Here is a 21,838-nt window from a genome sequence, read left to right as displayed (position 1 = left end):
TTAAGAATGAGTGCAAACCACTCCAGGTGCTTTGAGGAGAAACATTAAGCTATTAAAATGTTGCTTATTAATAAGATTAGAGAGCTATTTACCTTCTTATTTTTCTTCCACTGTACCCTTCTTACACTGTGATAAATGTAACGGCCAGAAACACAACTCTACTTTTAAAATAAAGTGAAGCAAGAGAAGGGAAAGGACGGAAAAAGAAGCAGGCTCCCTAGTGACAAGCGTCAGTGTCCCTTCATGCCAGGGAGGTTTCAGCTGAGCATGCTCAGACACAGGGGAGGCACCAGACTCTATCAAAACTCCTTCTGAGCAGCAAGGAGGACGCGTCTACGAACTCAATGCTTCGAATCTACAGCTCTTTCCTCTGACACTGGACACCTCTCTAGCTCAGACCGACTGCAATGTGGCTCCTACTTCATGTCATGCTTCTGACAGAGGTCAAAGGTAAGGCTGCTGCTTCCTCACTATAAATGACTATGGTTCCCAAAGATAAGAAAATCGTTCTGTAGTTCTGTGATGTTTACAATAGACTCAACGTGGTGTTTGAAAGCTAGGCACCCCTCCGTGCATCCACTGAAATGATCCTTAATTGTCTGGAGCACCGTGGAGACTAGCAGTTTTCAAATGCAGTATGTATCTCCCAGAAACATGACTTTTTATGTCGTTAGAACTAAAGATGGGTTGTATTTTAAAAATCAGTGTTGACACATCAATTCTAGCAGAGGAAAGTGCTTCCAGGAGTGTGGCATATTCATAAACTAAAATATAAAATACAAATAATTTATACAAATTGGGTTTGTATAAACCCAACCTGTTTGAATAAGCCCATAAAATTTGTGTAATTAATTGTTAGTGGTTAGGAGGTTTGGGTTTCTTTCTTTCTTTCTTTCTTTTTTTGTACGTATGTTTGTTTTTGTTAATCTAAACTGGGGACTGCAAACCACAAGCAAATCCAAAAACATCTAAGAATCCACCTATGTAAAACAGTTATTAAGCTATAAAAATATGTATTTGATATATCTTTGTTACCTGCTCTGAGGTTTAGGAAATTGGTGCAAAGGACTCGTTTTTCAGTCAGTGCCGTTTATGCACTTAGAGCTACAAACAACTAAAGTAAAAATCTAATTTTGCTACAAGTTTACATGCTTCCTGTCTCTCTCCAGGGCACAGGAACTCAGTGTTACTTTGGTTCAAAATGTATTCAGTTAATTCATATCTTTTCTTTCAAAATTTCCAGAATAAATAGTGAAATTTGAAATTATCATTAGCCTCTTTATAAAAAAATCAATTTAATTAAATGAGGTACAAACCAGTAGTTTTTTATCTTTAAGTAAAACGCACCACTTGGGACAAACAAACGTAACTTCCGAGAATAAAATACAGTATTTAAGAACAACTATCCAGAGATTTTTAAAGGTTTTAAATTTTATGTTGAACTTGTAACAACGCTAAAACTTACCCATGCCAATGTACCCAGCACAGTTTCGATTTTGTATTCTAACCTCTGCGTGCAAATCTATTCTTTAAAGAGAAACAAGAAATTCTTCTTTCAGGAAACCACAGCTTTAGAACAGGAGTCTGATTTGATTTAAGATCTAAGGGCAGAAGCCTGGGTTCTATCTTTAGTCATAATATTCAATTTTGGAGGACAGTTAAGAATGAGCGATTTAAAGAGTCCTTGGACTCTTTAAAAGATGCTTCAAACTCTAACTACCACACCACATCACTCATTCTGTGCTCCCGAGTAGGCTTGCTCTGACCCCCGAATCACTTCGAAGTGCCAGCACATGGTTTGCTGTAGTGCACTGAGCTCTGAAAACTGGGGGGAAAAAAGAGAAAAAAGATTTAAAAGATCATGGATTTTTCTAAGTACCTGATTTCAGATTTATACCTTGAACCTAAAAATAGTTCATTGGTTAATTACAATCCTCGGCTCCGTTTTATTTTCTAAGTTTGTGTTACTTTTCCTCACTTCAGACCTTTATATTCACAACAACTCACTTTATTACTGCAATGTGTATGTCAGTACTGACATCTTACGAAATCATAATTATTTGTTTCTTAATTGCTAAAGCTTTTGCGGTTTCTCCTACAATTCTTGACAGTTAAAATAACAAGGCTCCATGTCATGACCAAACAAAGGCCATTATTATTTTTTCTCAGAATAAAAATTGCTTTCTGAAGTCAAGTCTGTGTGGCCGGTCATTTTCTAGGGCAGTTGAAGCCACACGATTTATTGGGCCACGGTCACTCAAGTGCTTAGGAAGTAGATGGTATTTACTGTCTTAATACATTAGCCAACAACAACAGCCATCTCACCCTGACACCTCTCATGACCCGCGCTTTCTCATTAATCAATTCACTCTGGATCATTGCTAATTGGCCCCAAACAACCTTAAGAAGACTTTTAATGAATGGATAGGGGCAGTGTTAACTCAAAATAGTTAAACTCGAACAGTGCGCTTAGGTAGAAAATTAAAATCTCAAGTACAGAGATAACTTCTTGCTTGATAACTTCCAACGGCTATGTCCTCAAGTCATTTGCTACTCTTTAAAGCAGAGCCCTGGCGCTATTCTGCAGTGAGCAGTGTTTGAGTGCCCCCTAGTGGCCACGTTGGACCTAGGCCTTAAGGGGGTGCTTTCCAAACCACTTAACGGCATGGCTAAGACTACAGAAAAGCTTCTCCAACTACATTTTAATTTTACACAATTGCATCCATGCTGCGCCTAGCTGTGAAAATCAATTGTACTTCAATCCAATCCTCTTGAAATTCTTTCTCGCCAGTAATGGGAAAAAGTAAGCTTGCTCGTTTGAGGCAAAAACAGAGCCTGCTTGGGGTGAGGGAGCTGGGTCCCCAAAGTCAAAGCATTTCTGAGGTGTGTAACCTCCAGAGGCGCGTGCTCTGCACATCCGGCTGCAGGTGCACGTGAAGAAGCACAGCCAGCTGTAGTAAAGACTTTCAGAACACCTTCCACTTGAACCCAAGACACAAAACCTGGATGCTAATAATGAAACTCTGAACGCTTTTTAAATCTAAAAAAAAAAAAAAAAAAAAAAAAAAAAAAAAAAAAAAAAGGCAGCCTCAAGTAAAAGTCAGCTAGTGACAAATTATTTGGGGCAAGTAGCTACCCAATCATAAATTTATGGAGCTTTTAGAATGAGCCAGCATTCCCAAACTCCAGGTTTTACTTATTCAATATTTATTTTACAGGAGAAGCGCTAGTGGAGGTACGGGGGGGGGGGGGAACGTGGGGTAATCGCGTGGTGCTTGATTTACAGTGCATTAATTTCTCGTGGCTATATACTGCCAGAGAAGAAAGAGACCTAGGAGGGTTCTGAATATATAAATGTCCTCCGAAAACAATCGATTTAGCATTCATATGATAAAGAGCCTTTTAAAAGTTAACACTAGAAAGAAATTGTATTAGCCAGGTTGTGAAGCAAACGGCCGCTACAATGTGTTCAATGACAAGGGACAGAGTCCCAGCCTTCCTTTCTTCCCGGCCCTCCCGTCCACCAGTCTTTGACTTAGCTCCTTGCCTCTGTTCCTGGTGATGCCTCCTGCTCCGTTTCCCACTACTCCTAAGTAGGAGTCTGGTCTGGTTTTGTTGTGGTTTTATGTTTGTTTGTTTGTTTGTTTGTTTGTTGCTTTCATTTTGACTTCACCCTTTTTAATTGGCTTGTAAAACAATTGTACGGGGACCATGTGATGTACCTGTACGTGCCCACGATGCGATGTTCAAATCAGAATCAACAGATACTTTGCGTACACATTTCATTTCTTCACAGTCAAGTCCTTCAAAACCCTTTCCGTCGGCCTCAGTTTTACTTCTTACTGACTTGCAATGGTTGTGCTCATCAGTAGGAATCCGTGCGAGGAGTCCGGGTGTGCACCAATCCAAGCAGGATCGTTTGAATTTCCCTGTCCTTCACGTCTCCTCACGCTTGGAGTGTGTGTGCACCTACCTTCCAGGCAGAAAGAAAAGTATAACACGCGTGCTCCAATGTAGAAGTTACGAGAGTCTACTTGAATGTAGACTAATTGTGGCTAGAGACTGAAAAGTCAGGGAGGGAGGAGACTGATAGAAATTGCCAGAACACAAGGGGCACATTCTGCTGTCTACAGCACAATGGCATGACCACAGATCACGTGGCCTGTTAGGCGTCTGATGACGTCACTGCTACATAGGTTCACTTCCGGTGCAGTCCCCAGAGTTTCCACGTCTGTGCTTTCCAGCCCTCTTGTTACATCAGCCCCTAGGTCTCAGCTCTCTACCAACCCTGCCACATCCCATCTTAAGTCGCTGGGCTGGTCCTTCAAAGGTTGTCCACATCTGCCGCTGCATTTCCACTTGGAGACCCATTTATCTTTCAGCAAGACCTTTCTTCAAATAGTCCTCTTGCCACCTCCTGTCTTTGCTGGGCTCCCCCCAACCCCTGTTCCGCCCCCCCAAGACTTCCTGTAGCTTTCTGTTTCCTATTAGCTCAATTTCCTTTCTGGAGTGGTGGCTGTCCCCTCATCTACTGGCCTAGCCAACAGTCATCAGTAAGATTCTGCTGGTTAAGATTTGAAGGGCACAAAACTCAAACAGAACCAAGTAGTAGTCAGTATAGCTTCGATTTTAGTACTTCAGCACCATCGTGCTCTCTTCTTAAAGACTATACTGATTTTTTCCCCAATTCTGAAAGCTGGGAGGCTCTGAAGATGAAGTTAGATCAAGTTTGTCTACAAATTTAGTCTAAATCAATAGGGATAATTCAGATTCCATCTTTATACATATATTGTAAAAATACATTAATTTGTGCTATAGAACACTAATTCACTTGACTGGAAAATTTTTGCCTTATTCAGCAGGAGATAGTATGCAATCATGAGCTTTCTAAAATTAGTAAAAATATGTATATAAATATGTATGTATGTACGTACATAGGGGCTGGGGAGATGGCTCAGCGGTTAAGAGCACTGGAAGCTCTTGCAGAGGACCTGGGTTCGGTTCCCAACACCACATGGTGGCTCACAACCATCTGTAACTCCAATTCTAGAGGGAATCTGCTGCCCATTTCTGGCACCTTTGGGCACTGCATCTGTTTTGCCTGAATGTGGTGTAGTGCCTGTAGAGGCCAGAAAACGGAATCAGATCCCCTGGAAACTGGAGTTACAGTCCCATGCAGGTGCTGGGAATCGAACTCACAACATCTGGTAAAGCAGTGCTCTTTACCACGGACCTGTCTCCCCAGCCTCTGTTCATTGGAGATTTTAAAGATTTGGATTTTAAACTACTTCTTAAAGCTGTCTTATTCCCTACTCATCCAAATATAAATTCTCCCTGTGCTTGGCCCTAAACTTGTTTGTGAGATTGGAGGCATTTTCTTCCTGTTTTTGACCCTCTACAAGTGGGCTCATGGGTGTATTCACATAGACAGACTGACCCCCTAGCTCATTCTAATAGTGCAGACGTTTTGTCTTGTAGATGATCCAGCTCCATCCCCATGTCCTACTTACCAAGCCGCTCTCCATCGCTTTCCTGCTGATTGAGATCACCACATCGGGTGGCCACTCAGAGGGGTTCTTTCCTGGCCCACTCAGAGCAGCTGCACTCAGCTTAATCAAGCTATCATTGAACATGACCCTGAAAGTACAAGTTAAAACACCACAGAAGGCTTTGCTTTTTCTGGAAAAGTGTTTAATATAGAAGCATACGTGTAATTTGCCCACAGTGGGATGGGGTGCTTTTCCAAAAGTCCCAACACACCACATGCATGCAGTTCCCACAGAGGCCAGAAGATGGCGCCAGATCCTGAAGTTACAAGTGGTTGTGAGCCAATCAATGCATGGGTGCCAGAAGCTGAAACCAGGTCCTCTGGGAAAGCAGCCAATTCCCTTACCCACTGAGCCATCTTTTCATCCCCAAGTCATTGTTTTTTTTAAAATAAAGAAGAACATGGTAATTTTTGTTATACAATCTGTGTATATCTGGATGGCTAATTGAACTGACATGGATCATTTATCATATTAATTCTATTTGTAAATCTTTTTTTTTTTTAATTTGGAGGTGATAGAGACAATTAAATATTTGGCAAAGGAATTTGCTAACCCCACACTAACAATATACAGCCTCTTAATGGGTAGTAATTCAAAACTTTGAATATCCAAATTTACCTACATGACAGCCTTAATGGTAATCGGCATTCCAATCCTATAGGAGAAATTAATCGTGTCATAACAGATATCTAGTAAAAGGGGACTTTGGTACTTGAGTCTCCTTGTGCCTGTCATTCCTTTTCTACATGTCTTTGATTGTGTCTTGGCCGGTGTGGCCTGGGTTTGCAGCCAGGGCTTGCTCTGTCCACGCTACCCTGAACTGCAGCTCCACTCCCCATTCATAGACTCTCTGAGCCATTCTGTCTCAACCAAATCCACTAAAAAATGATGTACCTCCTGCTGTAGATATTTCTACGCCCAGCTCCCTTTTATGTAAATGAGGGAGATACTTTAACACACAGAAGCCAGTCCTCTTTCAGGGATGCAAATGAGCGACTTTTGCCTGAGGTGAGACTTGGCACAGACTTGACTAAAACTGCAAAGATGGGAAGATGGGGTCTTAGGGAGCTCCGGGAAAGACGGAGATCCTTAGTGAAGCCTTTTCTTGCCGACCATCCCCCCTTTCCCTCTCCCACATGCTGCTCTTCCTGTAATAAAAGCTAAAATCATCCCCCGGGAAGAATTAAATGTCCTTCCTAACAGCACCGGGTTCACAGAGGCCGGGGGTCAGTCTGCCTCCTTGTGTGTGTGAACTGTGTGTATTGGTTGCTCGCTCACCGAAACAGCTCTGCCTATTCCCTGAGTATTCCATGCATAGAGGACAACTTCTGAGACCCGCATCACGTGCTAGAAATCGAGAACTTTCCTTGCCACAGGAACAGTCAAAATGAATAATTAATTTCTTTCCATCAGACAAGACTTGTCGCACTGTGTGAAAAAAAAAATCAACTAGAATCGAGCACTGCAAGGATCACCAAGGAAGGATGTTCGAGATGATTTGTGAGGAAAACTCATAAGAGTGACTGTCTTTGGAAGGCTTGGGGAGATTTTCCCAGAAACGACTTCAGAAATGAACATGAAATAAAGAAGTGGGAAAGGAAAATAAAATGTATTTCCAATGCAAAGAACAGTGCATTAAAAAAAAGAAAAAAAATCTCAGTACATTTCCACCATAAAAGGCACACTTCCGGGAATGTTTTTCTGACAAAAGACAAGACAAGATAGCCAGAGAAAGTGAAGATCACTTTGGCACTTTTCCAGACTGTGTAGTCTGCCGCCGAGGGTCCCCGCACTATCATTTACCTATCTTCTCTTTCAAAGATATTTAGGTTGTTTTCAGTTTGGGACTTTGGTGAGTGATGCTTTTGGGAATGTTCTGGCCCCAGGGATGGGGGTGGGGAGCAGGGGTGGAGGGGTGTCTTCGGGCACACTTTGCACACATTTCTGCAGACTCAGAGAGAGCCTGATGATTCATACAGTTTGCAAAGCTTCAAGTTCAGCAGATGGCGAGATGCCGTTTTCCAAAGCAGGTGTTCTCAGGAGCATTCCCAGAAGTGTATTATTAGGGCTTGCGAGACTTCATAGCCTGCCCCAAATTGTACATCACTGCTTTTAAAATCCTAAGGAGAGCTGGAGAGAAGGCTCCGGGGTTAAGAGCACTTGCTACTCTTCCAGAGCATCTGGGTTTGGTTACCAGTACCTACACGGTAACTCACAGGCACCTGTAACTCCAGTTCCAGGGACCGGGTGCCCTTCTTCTTCTCTACTCCCCGCTTTCTCACTTCCATGCCTCTTGTTTTTTTCCCGGGGGGGCGGGGGGGGCGGTTAGTGTTTTAACCCAGGCCAGCCCTGGAACCACAGGTTTGGAACTATCTGCTGGAGCCTGGTGGGTCCAATTGGGTACATAACTGGAAACAAACTACCCATAACCTGTCCCAGAATCTACCCGTAACCAGCAGTTCAGCTGGGAGAGGTAGGGCCCCCAGGGGTCCCTCCACAATCTATGATTGATTGTTGACAGGCTCAGTCTTGCGCATGCCCAGTGCAGGCAACCACAGCTGCTGGGCGATCATGTTTGCAAACAGCATGCCCTGGAGACAGCGTTTTAAGCCCTCCTCGCTGTCTTCCAGTCCTTACATTCTATCTGCTCACACTTCTTTCGTGTTTTCACTATTTAGTTACATCATTGGTTTTCCTCAAGGAGAGCATACACTTTCTATAAAAAACACCTTGTGCGTGCTTTGGGCTTATCCCTAAGTATGTGGCAGCTGATGATAAAAAAAAAAAAAAAAAAGTTGTTTGGCTACTTTACTTTCTAATTGTTTGCTATTTACCTACATCTGGCTGTGTAGAAAGTGTGCTTCTCTCATTATTAGCTTACTGTTCCAGCACATCCGGGTTTACAGTCACCATCCACAGACAGCAACTCTTGTAACCCTTCTTCTGGCATTCATTACGCTGTGTCAGCCTCTTGATTACCTCTGTTAGGTTAGTGTTCCGGTATAATATTGAACCAGCAGTAGCAAGCATCATTGCCTTTGGAAAGCTATCATGAAGCAAGCCATGATTTCACAGATTTAAAGCGAGCTGACAGCCTTTACTTTCTGTTTGTGGAGTTATTTGAATGCCAGGGTCCAGGAGTTCCACCCCCGGAGCTCCTCTTGTCAGGGAAGTTGTAGGCAAGTGACAAATGAGGAGACTATCTGACTGAGTTAAAACGAGAGGCCTGACCTCCCCTGAGAATTCCAGCTACATTTCCAGACTCTGTTTTCTCACACAACATTGCAAACACTGTGTTCCTAAGGCCTGCTGTCAGGGAGGAACTTCCTACCAGCCCCTGAGCATGGCTGCTAGCTAAGAGTCTCAGGAAGCAGATACAAACAATCCTTTGGAAGGATTGACTTGTCTTCTCTGGGGAAGAGTCTTTCGAATGTTTGGATAACAGAATACTATTTTTCTAATGAATCAATGTGAAATGCAAGGTGACAGAGATTTTAGAGGACCTCTTCAAAAGCTAAAATATTAATGACGCCTGATGTCTGCAAGTTCCTGTAAATGTTTCCATTTGTTGTTCAAAGAAATGCAAAAACCTAGAAAGTTCTGACCTTACGGACACTGTCCAACCCTACAATTGTTATTCTTTTATTTAAAAAAAAAAGCAAATGGATTAAGGAGATAAGGAGGTGTTGTAAAACACAATGTGGCAAGGGGTGCCTTCGGCGGGCCCATGTCTCGTGTGCCCCTGAGTAATTATGCCACGTAACAGACCTAGTATTGTAAAACCCAAATGAAAAGGACCTCACCGATCCGTGGAGAACTGCAGACGCACCCCAAATCACTCACGAGAAACACAACTTGATGCAAATCGCAAGAGGTTTACTGGCTAGCCAGGGCTGTCTTTCCTTCAAGCCCAAGCAGGGGCAGCGGAATTCAGCAAAAGAACAAAAGAAGTTTACAGCTTTTAAGGGTGAATCTACAAACCAGGTGGGGGTGGAGTTAGGGAAGGGGGAAGGCTGAGAGTGGAGTTAGGGAAGGGGGAAGGAGGGGGAAAGGTCACTAGGTCATCGATACATTTGATCTCAAATTCCTAAGATGCATGGTGTGTCACTTTATAATTGGCTATTTCGAAGTAGTTTCACACTATATATCATGAGCTCCAGTTCAAGGGGGTCAGGCTTATCTCAAACTTTTAGCATCCTGGCACCAACTGTCTCAGGGCTGTTAGTTCAAAGCCCGGCCAAGCTAATCTCGGGCCCATAGCATCCTGACACCATGAATCTTAAGATTTGTTTAGTTAGGGCCATCTGTTCAAATGGTCAGCTAATTTCCTGGGACTGAGGCAACACAGTGTTTGACTTACAGGTTTTTATGTCTTTGCTTTTAAAAGTAGGGTTCAGGGGATCAACTTATGATTTTTCTATCTTTCAGTATGAAAGGGGTTTGTTGGGGGAAGGGAGAGGAGTGAGGACCTGGGAAGAGGTAGAGCCATGAAGACAGGCAGACAGATGGACAGACAGGGGCAGAGCCATGAGAGCAGAGAAAAGAGGGCAGAGAACAGATAGGGGGAATGCTGAGGGGTGGGAGGGAGAGAGAGAAAGAAGGAGAGGAAGAGAGGGAGGAGGGAGGGGGAGTGAGAAAGATCAAGAGAGAGAGAGGGAGGGAGGGAGGGAGGGAGGGAGGGAGGGAGTGAGAGAGAGAGAAAGAAGGAGAGGAAGAGAGGGAGGAGGGAGGGGGAGTGAGAAAGATCAAGAGAGAGAGAGAGAGGGAGAGAGGGAGGGAGGGAGGGAGGGAGGGAGAGAGAGAGAGCGAAAGAGAGAGAGAGAGAGAGAGAGAGAGAGAGAGAGAGAGCTAGCTGCTGAGTCTGAGTGCCAGGTAGGTCCTTTTATAAGCAGCGCACACCTGCAGCATGCACCTGGCTGCAGGTCACATCGTAAGCATCTCTAGGTGCCCGAGGGCAGGCCAGCAGAATCACCTGTAATAGCAGAGCAGAGAGGGACTCCAGAAGTATAGAAGGGTGGAGAGGAGCCACAAAGCCAGGGAAGGAAGCTTCCTGCCTGAGGAAGGTGGTGGAATTTGTTAGATGCTTCAGGGGACCAATGAGGTAACAGAAAGGATTAGGCACCCATCTTTAAATCCAGCACTTGGGTGGCAGAGGCAGGAGGATCGCTGTGCATTCAAAGTCATTCTGGTCATTGACAGAGTAAGTTCCAGGCTAGGCAGAAGTTACACAGTGAGACTTCATCTTAAAAGGGAGAACTAGGGAGCGGCTGCAGACAAACACTGGTCTTGAGGAGAACTCAGACGGAGTAACAGGCCAAGTTGGCTGTGGGTTGATGGGAGAAAGGTGGGAGGAGTGAAGACAATGGCTTGTCACTCTTCTGAGAAGTGACCTTTTAAAGGAGAGAAGACTGGACCTGCCTCAAAGGCAACTGGATATAATAGCATTTGGTTTGTTAACTTGTTTTAAATATGAGGCCTGATTGTTTTCTGGTGTGTGTGTGTCTGCCTACATGTGTGTATATGTTCATGGGTCTGTGTGTGCATGTGTGTCTGCCTGCGTGTATGTGCACAGGTGCATGTTTGTATGTGTGTACCTGTGCATGTGTGCCCACGTGTGTATTGTGTATATGTGCCTGCATGTGTGTGTGTCTGTGCACCTGTGTATGTGTGTGTGTGCATGTGTGTGTGTTTGTGGCTCTGTGTGTGTATGCACACACACACATGTGTGTGCATGTTGTGAGGTGCTCATTGAACCTGGATCTCACTAGCCAAGCTCTGTATCTCTAAGCTATGTCTCGCCTCTGAGAACTGAATAAATAAGACGAATGTGGAGGGGGTGCCATGACAAGGAAACGAGGATGGAAATATGAGAAAGCGGGGCTGTAATTAATGTGGAGAGCATCTGAGATGCTGGGGCAGAGAGTAGACTCGGGAGACATTACAGAGAGCAGTTATGGAGGCCCTCACCCTTCAGGTATCATCCCTGACCCTGGTCCATGACCATGCAGCCTCCACACAGCTCAGTGTAGGCAGTCCATGTGAGGGGTGCCCTACATCTGTGCAAGGTGCATCCTGATCAGGTGCGTGTCAGGAACCCTGGGTGAGGGGCAAGTTGTAAATTGTCGGGATTTGGAAGAATCCCCTCTGAGAAGAGCCATCAATGAAAGGTCAGGGAGACAGGGGAATTTGTGACTTGGAATTTGAAGAGCAACAGATGAGACATAGGCCCAGTCCTCTCTCTTCTCAGTGTTGCCCATGTCAGGGATTCATCTAGTCTGTCACTGTCACACTCTGCCATGCCCCTCCGTCCTTCACCCACTCACTAGGCATTCTCTGAGTTTCTCAGTCTTGGGCAGCTTTCAGAAAGAAGGCAGACTCTTTGATCACACTGAACAAGATGGATGTTTTAAACACCAGAACACAGCCAGGCAGGCATGACGGCAGGCTTGTGGTCTCAGCACTCTGGGCTACTGCAGGAGAATTGTACATTTGTGGTTAGCCTGGGCTCTAAGCAATGTGTTTAGAGATGCTCTGACTTGCCAGAAGTAGAATAGCTTCCAGAAAGTGGCCTGACTGCCCAGAGAGCTGCTGCATCCCACTCCGAGCACCCCGGGGAGACCGCGTTGCCTGTCTTGTTGACTGGCAACCGACATGGTCCAGTTAACATTTCCTGGATGTTCTAGTAGTTAACTCTTAAATGCATGGCTGAGGCTCTGTCTGTGACTTCTGCTCTATGGCCTGCTTCAGTGACAGTGCCACCCTCACTGAGGTGAGCAGCACTATACAAGTCACCTAGGAAAGCATCTCCTCAGCTAGTCACCTCTGTGGAATGCCTTCTCTGGGAGGTACTGGTGTGGGGGGGACCATTAATCCCAAAGATGGAAGAAGAAAGACCACCGACCCAAATCATTATGGTTGAATTCATTAAAGCAAGCAATTGATTAAAACACACTTTTTTTTTCACGTGTGTGGGCTGCCTCTCCCTAAAACAGAGTTCCAGAGGTCAGCATTTGATGTGAGGAAGACAAGGCTTTTATAGCTTGGGGGTAGGGGTTTCTAAATGGAGGATTTAGGGGGTGCAAAATAGATGGGGTTACAGGAGCAGAACATAAACATAACATAACAAGTTAGTCTCAATGGCCTGAAACAAAGACATAATTGCAAGGTGGACATAGCAAGGTTGCCATAACAACAGGTATCATAACAAAGTAGTCAGTCATAACAACAGGTATCATAACAAGGTCCTCACAGGTGGTCATATAGCCTTTTGAAACAAAGGTAGGTTTGCAAGGTGGTTATAAACAACCCTTTGAAACAAAGACATGATTGTCATGACTGGAGCAGGCAGAACAGAACCATTTGTAGTTAAGGATACAGGTGAGGCGTAGCCCAGTCCTTGAGAAACAGATTTAATCACAAACAGGAGTGAACCTAATTTGTCTTTACTATAAGTTGGTTTTCAAGCCTATGATGAAGGCAGGCTGGTTCTTCAGAACACACGGCTTTCCTCAGTTCCAGTCAGTACTACTGTTGTCAGAAAATCAAAACAGGGACCTGACCATCTTGAGTGATTTTTTTATATGACAAACCTAAGAGGTCCTTTTCACGTGTCCCTTCCCAGTAGCCCAGGAAAAGTGTTGATGGGCAACCCAAAGCACCCTTGGGCAGCAGTCCAGTTGGCTTCTCTGAAAGGCATGCCAGTGCACAGCTGGAGTACTGACTGGAGATAGGAGGGGCCTTGACAGTGGTTTCCTTTCAGGAGCCCAGATTTCTCCACTGCTGTAGTTTGGCCAGAGGAGTCCCATGGAAACCTCTGGAAACCACCAGCTTTGCACTGGTGTTGGGAACCTCCACTTTTATAATTCTTGAGTTTCAGTAAAACTGTCTCTCTCTACTTCAGCCAGTGATGGCAGGAGCCCCAGACTGCAGAATATGCCCCCGCCCCAGACGGCCAGTGGATCTCCCTCAGTTTGTGGCAAACACAGCCAGGACTCTTAATTACTATTTAAATCTTGTGATTATGAGGGAGAATGATAAGTACAATACACAGGATTCTGGATTTTATTTACTCAGAATTGAAATGAGCCCACAACGTTAGCAAGGTCAAATTTTGAAAGGGGCTCTTTCCTTTTTCAGCTCCTATGGGAGTGTTTTTTTTTTTTTTTTTTTTTAAGTTAATGGAGCACCAAGTGATACCAGACATGAAGGAGACAGAGGACAAAGAGGAAGGAGCTGAGTTCAGTCATTTTCCTTTCATATTCCAATTATACTTGAAATGTCCCAGGAAGATGCCGCCTGCCACCATGGTGTGGGGAATGGAGACTCCTGACAGATTATATATATATATATACATACATACATACATATATATATATATATATATATATATATATATATGTATGTATGTATATATATATCTGACAGATATAGCAGTTGGAGACACTTGTGGTCAGCCCCTCTCCTCCACTTCTCTTGTCCCTCCCAGATTTGACACCCTCACCCTCACCCCACCCCCACCCGACATTCTTGGGTCACACTCTAGATTGGCCTCCTCCATCGGAAAGTTCTAGGAGATGCACCTGTGAGAGCCTCGGGGCGTGCTCGATGACATCACTGTCCCTGGGAGTGCTCGATGACATCACTGACCCTGTTCCTTGTGCCCTTGTTCCGTCTCCAGGGTCATCTCCACTAACAAGCTAAGCTCACATAATCCAGCTGTCTTTTCCAATGACGTCCTTGAGAGCTTAGCGTCCACTTGTGGGTCAGACAGCCTGAGTGCCCACATTCAAACACCTGCCTGTTAACACCAGGGAGGTCTCCAAAGACGTTTGTGGGATGCGATCTCTCCGCAAGGCACCAGCTACTGGAAGGCCCAGATGGCTGTGTTCCCCAGACCCAGATAAAAGCATCTTCATAAAGAGCATTGCTAGGTTACTTCTCTGCCAGTGAAATGAGCCAGTTCAAGCCAGATTAGATTGCATTAAAGGCAGGTTTATTGGGAAGCTTTTCTCAGGTGACTTCACTGGCCCCAAGTCACCTTGGTGAGAGTGGGGGAAGTGGGGAGAAAAAGAGTAAGGGCATTCGAACTGAGGGGGGAGAAGAAGAGGCAGGCAGGGGAGAAGGAGGAGGAGAGGCAAAAACGTCTGGATCATATAGGACGAAGGGCAGCCCAGCCCCTGGGCACAGTATGCCAGGTAGGGACTCAGGGATGCCGGGAGAACCTGGAGGTCATCTCTGCTTTGATATATAAAATATGCACCTCAGTCCCTTGTCCTGGGTCTAAGGGTCTAACCAGATGATCAGAATATCAGTAGGCTCCATTACCTTTGGCATTCAATGAGATAATTGGGAAATACCCAACACACAGTAGGTGATACTGTATGAAGGGAAAGCCCAGCTAAAGCTTATTTAAAAAACCATTGTCTACACCCAGATAGTTTCCTGGTCATGATGATAAAATCATCAGCAGGAACACTTGGCCAACACCTCCCCCCATCCCTTCAGCAGGTTGTAATAAACTAGCCATTTCAGAGTGCCCTGATCTCTCAGTGTGTGAAGTCTTATGCGTTAGCCTGTAGTGTCTGGTAGGACACTGTGGCTCTGTCACAGGGTGTTATGTGTGTGTCTGTGTGTACTGGGGTAGGTTTCTATATGACTGTGAAACGCCTTCAAGTGTTAGTTATCCCTACCTGTACCCCCTCCCTGCTCTCCCCTGCCCTTCTACCTGACGCCTCACGTAAGCCTTCCCCATTATCCCCCAGTTCACCCTTTATATCATCCATCATTCATTCTGTCTCTTCTCCCTGGAAACCTCCCCAGGGTACACCTGCAGCACAAACTGGACTCCAGAAGTTTAAATGAAAAGGTTGCTAGAATGCTGGGAAGGGAGGGGGGAAAGCTGGAGGAGGTGGGGGAGGGGCTGATCGGGGTACAGCCTTCTCAAAGAACTAATAGAAAACAAACCTGTGAAGTTTCAACTTGACCTCAAGACTTCCATAATCCTATTAGTCAGTTTACAAAGAGTATGTCCAAAAAAAAAACATTTCTGGAAAGCATGCTCTTAAACTTGAATGCACCCTTATTAGACCTAAATGTCTGGGGTTGCTTTGTAAACCCTGTTTCCTGGTATGTAGCCTTGTAAAAGGTCACAGGACTTCCTGTCTGCACCCCTCTGTCCAACTAGACTGGGGTTCATAACACTTGTTCATGTGTTATGCCCTCTTTCCGGGAAGATTATTTTTAATTTGTCTTCATAAGTGGCTTCTACTCTTGGAAAGGCATATTTCAGAATGGTTTGATTCCCCGCTCAGCATAGCGGTTACTAGCAGCCTCTGACATCAGAAGGCAGAATCAGACTTTACCCAAGCCATCTAGGGGACACCCCCAAGGAAGACGCTTAGTTTATTTACCCTCTAAGCTTACCATCTGCTAAAGCATGCCGAAAGATACAATCCTATCCACATCTCTCTGGCCAGAGAGGAGTGACTGAGATAACTACCCAGCAGAGTGCTGGTTCTCGGTACCTTCTTAGCAGAGTGCTGGTTCTCAGTACCTTCTAACATGAGAGTCACTGCTAGGATTGCCACCCTTATATTAATGAAGGTTAGGCACTCTCCCCAGCTCTCACTTAAATGGTCCTTTTGCATATGTATTAAGTCACCTTAAATTTTTCTTATGAAAAACTTAGCTGCATAAATCAGTTTCTTTGTTCCCATGTAAACATGGTTGTAGCCTTCTGTCTCACACTAAATGCTTCTCTGACTCCAAGCAATAGTCAAGCAACCCATTTGGCTTTCTTTGCAATTACTTCCCGTAAGTGAAAATTCAAAATGGGTCTTCACCTCACCCACGCTATGGCTAGTGTGAGGTTCGACTGGGGTCACTTACGATGTTATTCCATGTTTATGTTCTAAGACTGACCCTGGACCAATCGGCTCATGGAGTTCTTACCACGGGATGATGCCAGCGAGGTCTAGCCACAGTCACGTTTGGTTTCTTAACATAGGAATTTTAAATCTGCCTTCTCTCATCTTTCATGTAGATTTTGCACTGGCCGACAGCAGTATGGTGGCTCCTCTGTGCCCAAAAGGGTATTTCCCCTGTGGGAATCTCACCAAGTGCTTGCCCCGAGCCTTTCACTGCGATGGCGTGGATGACTGCGGGAATGGTGCGGACGAAGACAACTGTGGTGAGTCCTCCCCCGACCACACTGCATGTGCTCCCCCAAACCGTGGGTGGGCCAGTAAGTGGGGGGAACTGGGAGGGGGCGATCTAATAACCACTGCCCATTGCATTCGGGCTAATGACTCGACTTTTAAAAGACCTAGCGCTTGCCAAGATCAGAAAGATGGTCCCATAAAAAATCAAAATGACATTCTAAATTCTTCTTTGGTTCTCATAATTCAATTTTAAGAGGCTTCCTTGTGGCCAATAACTTTGCTCGGCTGTGAGAATGTCCATTAACTGTCACTGGGCTCACCGGGGGGATTAACTGATTGTACAGACTGACCTTGAGTGTCGGCTGAGGGCCAGGACCTCCCCACAGCATCGGGACACGGCGGGCACAAAAGAAATGAGGGAGAAACGAGGACCTGGACCTTGGGGCTCATAGGACGGCAGGAACTAAGAAAACAATAATAGCATACATACAGAAGCCGAGTGAACCAGAGAAAAAAGGACCAGGAGTTTCACGGGAATGAGTAGGACCTTGGGAAGTCATTTTAAGAACAGAATCAAGGAAAACTTTAATTAAAGTAAATTGACTTGAATAAGAACAAACTAAAAGGGGGAGGAGGGAGGAAGAGAGGAGGGAGGGAAGAAGGAAGGAAGGGAGGGAAGGAGGGAGGGAGGGATGGAGGAAGAAATGAATGAGGAAGGAAGGAACAAGAAAGGAAGGAAAGAAGGGAGGGAGGGAGGGAGGAGGGAGGGAGGGACAACGGCCAGGAAAGAAGATATTCTGGAAGCATAGAACTCCAGGCACAGGAAATAACAGCTCCAAGGCTGACTGGAATAAACTGAAAAAGTCACATGACTTGAGCTCAGTGTCCCTCTCCTCCTGGGCCTGCCCATGGGTAAATCTCCAGCCATGTAGAGTCATGTGTGTTACGTTGCCACTTCTTTGGCAGATGCAAGCACCTTAAGAAAAGACCTGAATCTTCTTTGCTTTGTTGCCACCAGAATGTAGGATAGTAGGGTACACAGTAGGCACTCAATCTGTGCTCAGTTCAGAGGTACTTCTCTGATTGTCAATGAACAAGCCAATGAGATTTCTTCTTTGCTCGGAAGGAATCAAGGGCCACATCTGTTTATCTACCCACCGCCAGGACATTCTGAACCCAAACTGAAGAAAGCACATGGAATCACTTGTAATACAGTTAAAGGTATCACAGCAGCAGAATTCAGGATATGAAAAAGGAATAAAGATAAATTCTAGATATCAGGGACCAAAGGAGCCTGCAAGCGACTGCGTAAATTTACTTTTTGATTCATGTGGACTTCGGTACCATCTATTACAATGCAAATCTTACCATTTTTACAGCACATAGTCAATTAAGGATGCTGCAAAATGGGCTCATTTTTTATTCATATGTGATGTTTTTATCATATAAAGGACATAGCAAATAAAAATTTCACAATAGTGAATGACAAATTGACATTACGACAGGATAAAAGGAGGTAACTATTATTTCTCTCAATAGGACTCCACAGTCTTAATAAAAGGCATTCTGGGTTTTGCTTTATTCAAAAATAAATTTTGGCAAGGACTGGTGTAGCCCGTGTTGAGAGCATATGAGGCCCTGGGTTCAATCCCCAGCACCGAAACAAAACAAGGAAGGTTCAATTTTATCAGAACTCGGTAGCCCGATCTCACAAATCCCTTCCATCTTCACATGGCAAAGTGTCTGAATGAAATACAGAGTCAATGGTCTTAGGAAATCCCCAAAATTCAGGTCAAAAGATCCAAAATGTCAGTGTTAGAAACGGGTACTATTTATCACAACATTTATAACCACATAAAATAATATTGGTACTGTACATGCTGGGGAACGCACATTTGAAATCCTTGTGAAAAGAATCAATCATTCATTCTGTTGTTTGAGTGGATTTTTTTTGTTTTGTTTTGTTCTTGTGAAACTTTTGTTCTTTGTGAAACTTTTGTACTTTTGTTTTGTGGTGTGGTATCTGATTTCCAGACTAACTGACGCATATCACTCACCATCCCACAGGTGACACTAGTGGATGGACGACCATATTTGGCACAGTCCATGGGAATGTCAATAAAGTGACATTGACACAGGAGTGCTGTAAGTGGTGGCGGTTCAAAGATGGTTTCCGCTTTGCAAAAACTTGACTGTGGCTCATGGATCTCTCTGGGAACAGCAGCCCCCTCTTATCTAAGGTTTTGCTGTCAATCACTGCAACGGTATGCAGTCAACTGCAGTCCCAAAACAGTTCTGACGGCAGAGGTGCCTTGAGACAGACAGACCAAGTTCATATAGCGTTTGTCGTGGTATACTGTTGTCATTTTTTTATGGAGTTATCAGGCACTCTTAACCTCACTGGCCTGGCTTATGAATGTCCCAGAGGCATAAGTAGGCAGAGGAGAATCAGTCAGTCCAAGACTTGGCTTTTTCTCTGGTTTCAAGCATCCACTGGGCGTCTTGGAACATGTCCCCTGTGGGTAAGTGGGGACTGCTGTAGTGGCTCAGCTACCTTCAAAAGGTCGATATCGTGTCTTTGCATTTCACTGGTAACCACTTTACTGTCTGCTGTGGGCCTGGGGTGGGGGAGGATGAATAGACCCATGTCTATGCATGCTCACTCCTTGTGTTACTATGTGGGTCACGAGAATGCACAGATAATAATTGTGACAAATGTCAAGATTCCATTTCCTTTGTTTTTTTTTTTCATTAAACAGCTCACACTATGTTTCAGACACAGAAAGGACAGTGATGATTAAGGTGTCTCACAAACATCATACGTAGCTAGAAAGTCATTCTCACTGAGCTGTGGTGATTCCAGGCTGCACAGGGAGGCATGGAAGACCACTGTAAGAAATGAGGGCTCTGCCAGGGATGGGAATACTCTCCTAAGCAATGCACCGAGGTGACCGAAGTTGCTGGATGCAGAGAGAAGAGATAACGGATTGGCAGAGAAGCAAGGCCAGTAAGATCTGTGGGGAGATGTCCAGTGCAGGTTGCTCAAAGCCTTTAAACAAGTGCACTGAGATGCTACAAACCTGAGCTAGAGGAGGACAGGACTGAACTCAGGAGGCTGCAGCATGCTCTAATTAAGAGGGTTTGGGGCACACACTGTAGAAGTTGGCCCCCATACTGTTATAGAGTTGGAGCATATGTGTGTGTGTCAGTGTGTGTGTGTGTGTGTGTGTGTGTGTGTGTGTGTGTGTGTGTACATATACTCTGGTATATGTCAGAATACATAAATTTAATTTACATATGTGATGTGCACACATTAAGTGCTATACTAACATTGTACATCTTTAATCCCAGTACCCTGGGAGGCAGAAGAAGGCAATCTGTGCGAGTTCTAACCAGGGCCACGGAGTGAGCCACTGACTCAAAAACAAACAAGCAAATAAGCAGCAAGAACGAAACCCTATCCACCAGTGCATAGTCAGTGCACTTCCCTAGGGTTACACAACTGTGCAGCCAACCAACTCAAAATCAGAGACAGTCCGACCAAAACTGAATCTGTGCTGAACTTGTACAGAAAATTTCCCAATCACTAATCCTTAATGTATATTACATTACATACTGCTACAATCGTATAACAATGTAAAATATATAAATAGTGAAACAACTATGTCAATAGAATTTATACTGTAATCAGTGTCATGAGGCCTCTAGAAATCTCTAAAGAATCTACACAAATACTGAAGCACTTTTAAAGGGGTCTTGAGCATCTGTAAATTTAGGTACCCACAAGGCCCCTGAAAACAATCCCCATCCCATACTTGGGAAAGACTGTAGTATGCACTTTATTATACTAGTTTATAACTTATTTATATGTGTATACATGGATATACAATGTATAAAAGTTAAATTATGCCAGATAGAGTGGCATGCACTAGTAACCCCTGAAATCTGGAGTCTGACGCAGGAGGATCCTGAGTTCAAAGCCAGTCTGGGGCTGTGTAGAGCTGTTCAAGGTTAAGAGCACTGGCTGCTCTCGCAGAGGACCTGGGTTTAGTTCTCAGCACCAACATGGTGGCTCACGGCCTCCTCTAAGTGGGTCTGATGTCCCCTTCTGGCCTCTACACTACTAAATGCATGTGGTGCATACACACACACACACACACACACACACACACACACACACACACATAGGCCTGTTAGGAGAAAACTTCTTCTGACCAAGAGAGTAGAATCTCTGGCCTGGTGCAGGCCTGACATTCTGATGAGCCTGGTCAATCTCCTGGCCAAGGGGCCACCCACAGGAAGAGCGCTCACCTTAAAGCACGCAGTAGATGCAATAGTTCATTTTTGTCCCAGGGGCCTGACCGGGTTTCTTTCTTATCAGCTATTACTAAACAGATAGCTCACCCCTCAGCAGCGTCTTACTCCAAGAAGGAGTGAGCAACATCTTAGAAGTTAAAGGAAAAAAAATGTTTAAAAAAAGAGAAGAAATTTGTGAGCACTAGTAAATGAGTCTTCTTTCTACCAAGAATTGTAAAAACTATTTGACAGGGAATTCAAATCTTCTTATCTGCCCCACCACACACCCTATGAATCTTTTGTTTACACAAAGGCCCCGCTACATTCTTGAGTTTAAGTGGACAACCCTCTTGTTTTCTTTATGTCAATTTTTTAAAAACTAGCCAATCGTGAAAGACCATGAGGTCAGGACCCCGCCCATGGGGAAAAGACAGTCACCTGTGTGAGAATGAAGACCACGCTCACTTCCTGCCCTGTGTGCTGGCTCTTGTGAAGAGTAAAAGTTTGCCTTATTAAGACTTTAAAAAAAAACACTTTTCACTACTTGAAAAAATAAAACAAAAAAAAGAAAAATATAATTTTAAAAAAATGACAAGATTAGTAAGCAATCAAAAGTCAAAATTCTAATAGCCCCTTCTTTACACACTGCATTGGAGCTAACTTCACACACCAGGGAAAATGTGTGTGTTTGGTTGGGTTGGGTCTCTGCTTTTGTTCTTTAGTTGTTAAGAGTAAAGAAGGAACACTGAGGACCAGGAACAGATGTTCCAAAATGGCGCCTGCAGAGGCAGACCATGCATGAGAGAAGAAAGGAACACCATGTCTGCTGTGACT

The 21,838-nt window shown here is 44.5% G+C and overlaps 1 protein-coding gene across 1 annotated transcript in view; it reads left to right on the top strand.

The window, feature by feature from the left end:
• Positions 1 to 338: 338 nt before the first annotated feature.
• Positions 339 to 21,838, top strand: part of Rxfp2 (relaxin family peptide receptor 2) — a 62,539-nt gene continuing 41,039 nt past the window's right edge. The window contains exons 1-3 of the mRNA XM_076923847.1: positions 339 to 450; positions 16,591 to 16,737; positions 18,776 to 18,853. Of these exons, the coding sequence (XP_076779962.1) occupies positions 408 to 450; positions 16,591 to 16,737; positions 18,776 to 18,853 (268 nt within the window). The 5' untranslated portion in view covers positions 339 to 407. The remainder of the gene's footprint in view (positions 451 to 16,590; positions 16,738 to 18,775; positions 18,854 to 21,838) is intronic.

The sequence above is a fragment of the Arvicanthis niloticus genome, chromosome 24, assembly GCF_011762505.2.
Source record: "Arvicanthis niloticus isolate mArvNil1 chromosome 24, mArvNil1.pat.X, whole genome shotgun sequence".
Taxonomy (NCBI): Eukaryota; Metazoa; Chordata; class Mammalia; order Rodentia; family Muridae; genus Arvicanthis; species Arvicanthis niloticus.
This window is presented reverse-complemented; position numbering and strand designations above follow the sequence as displayed.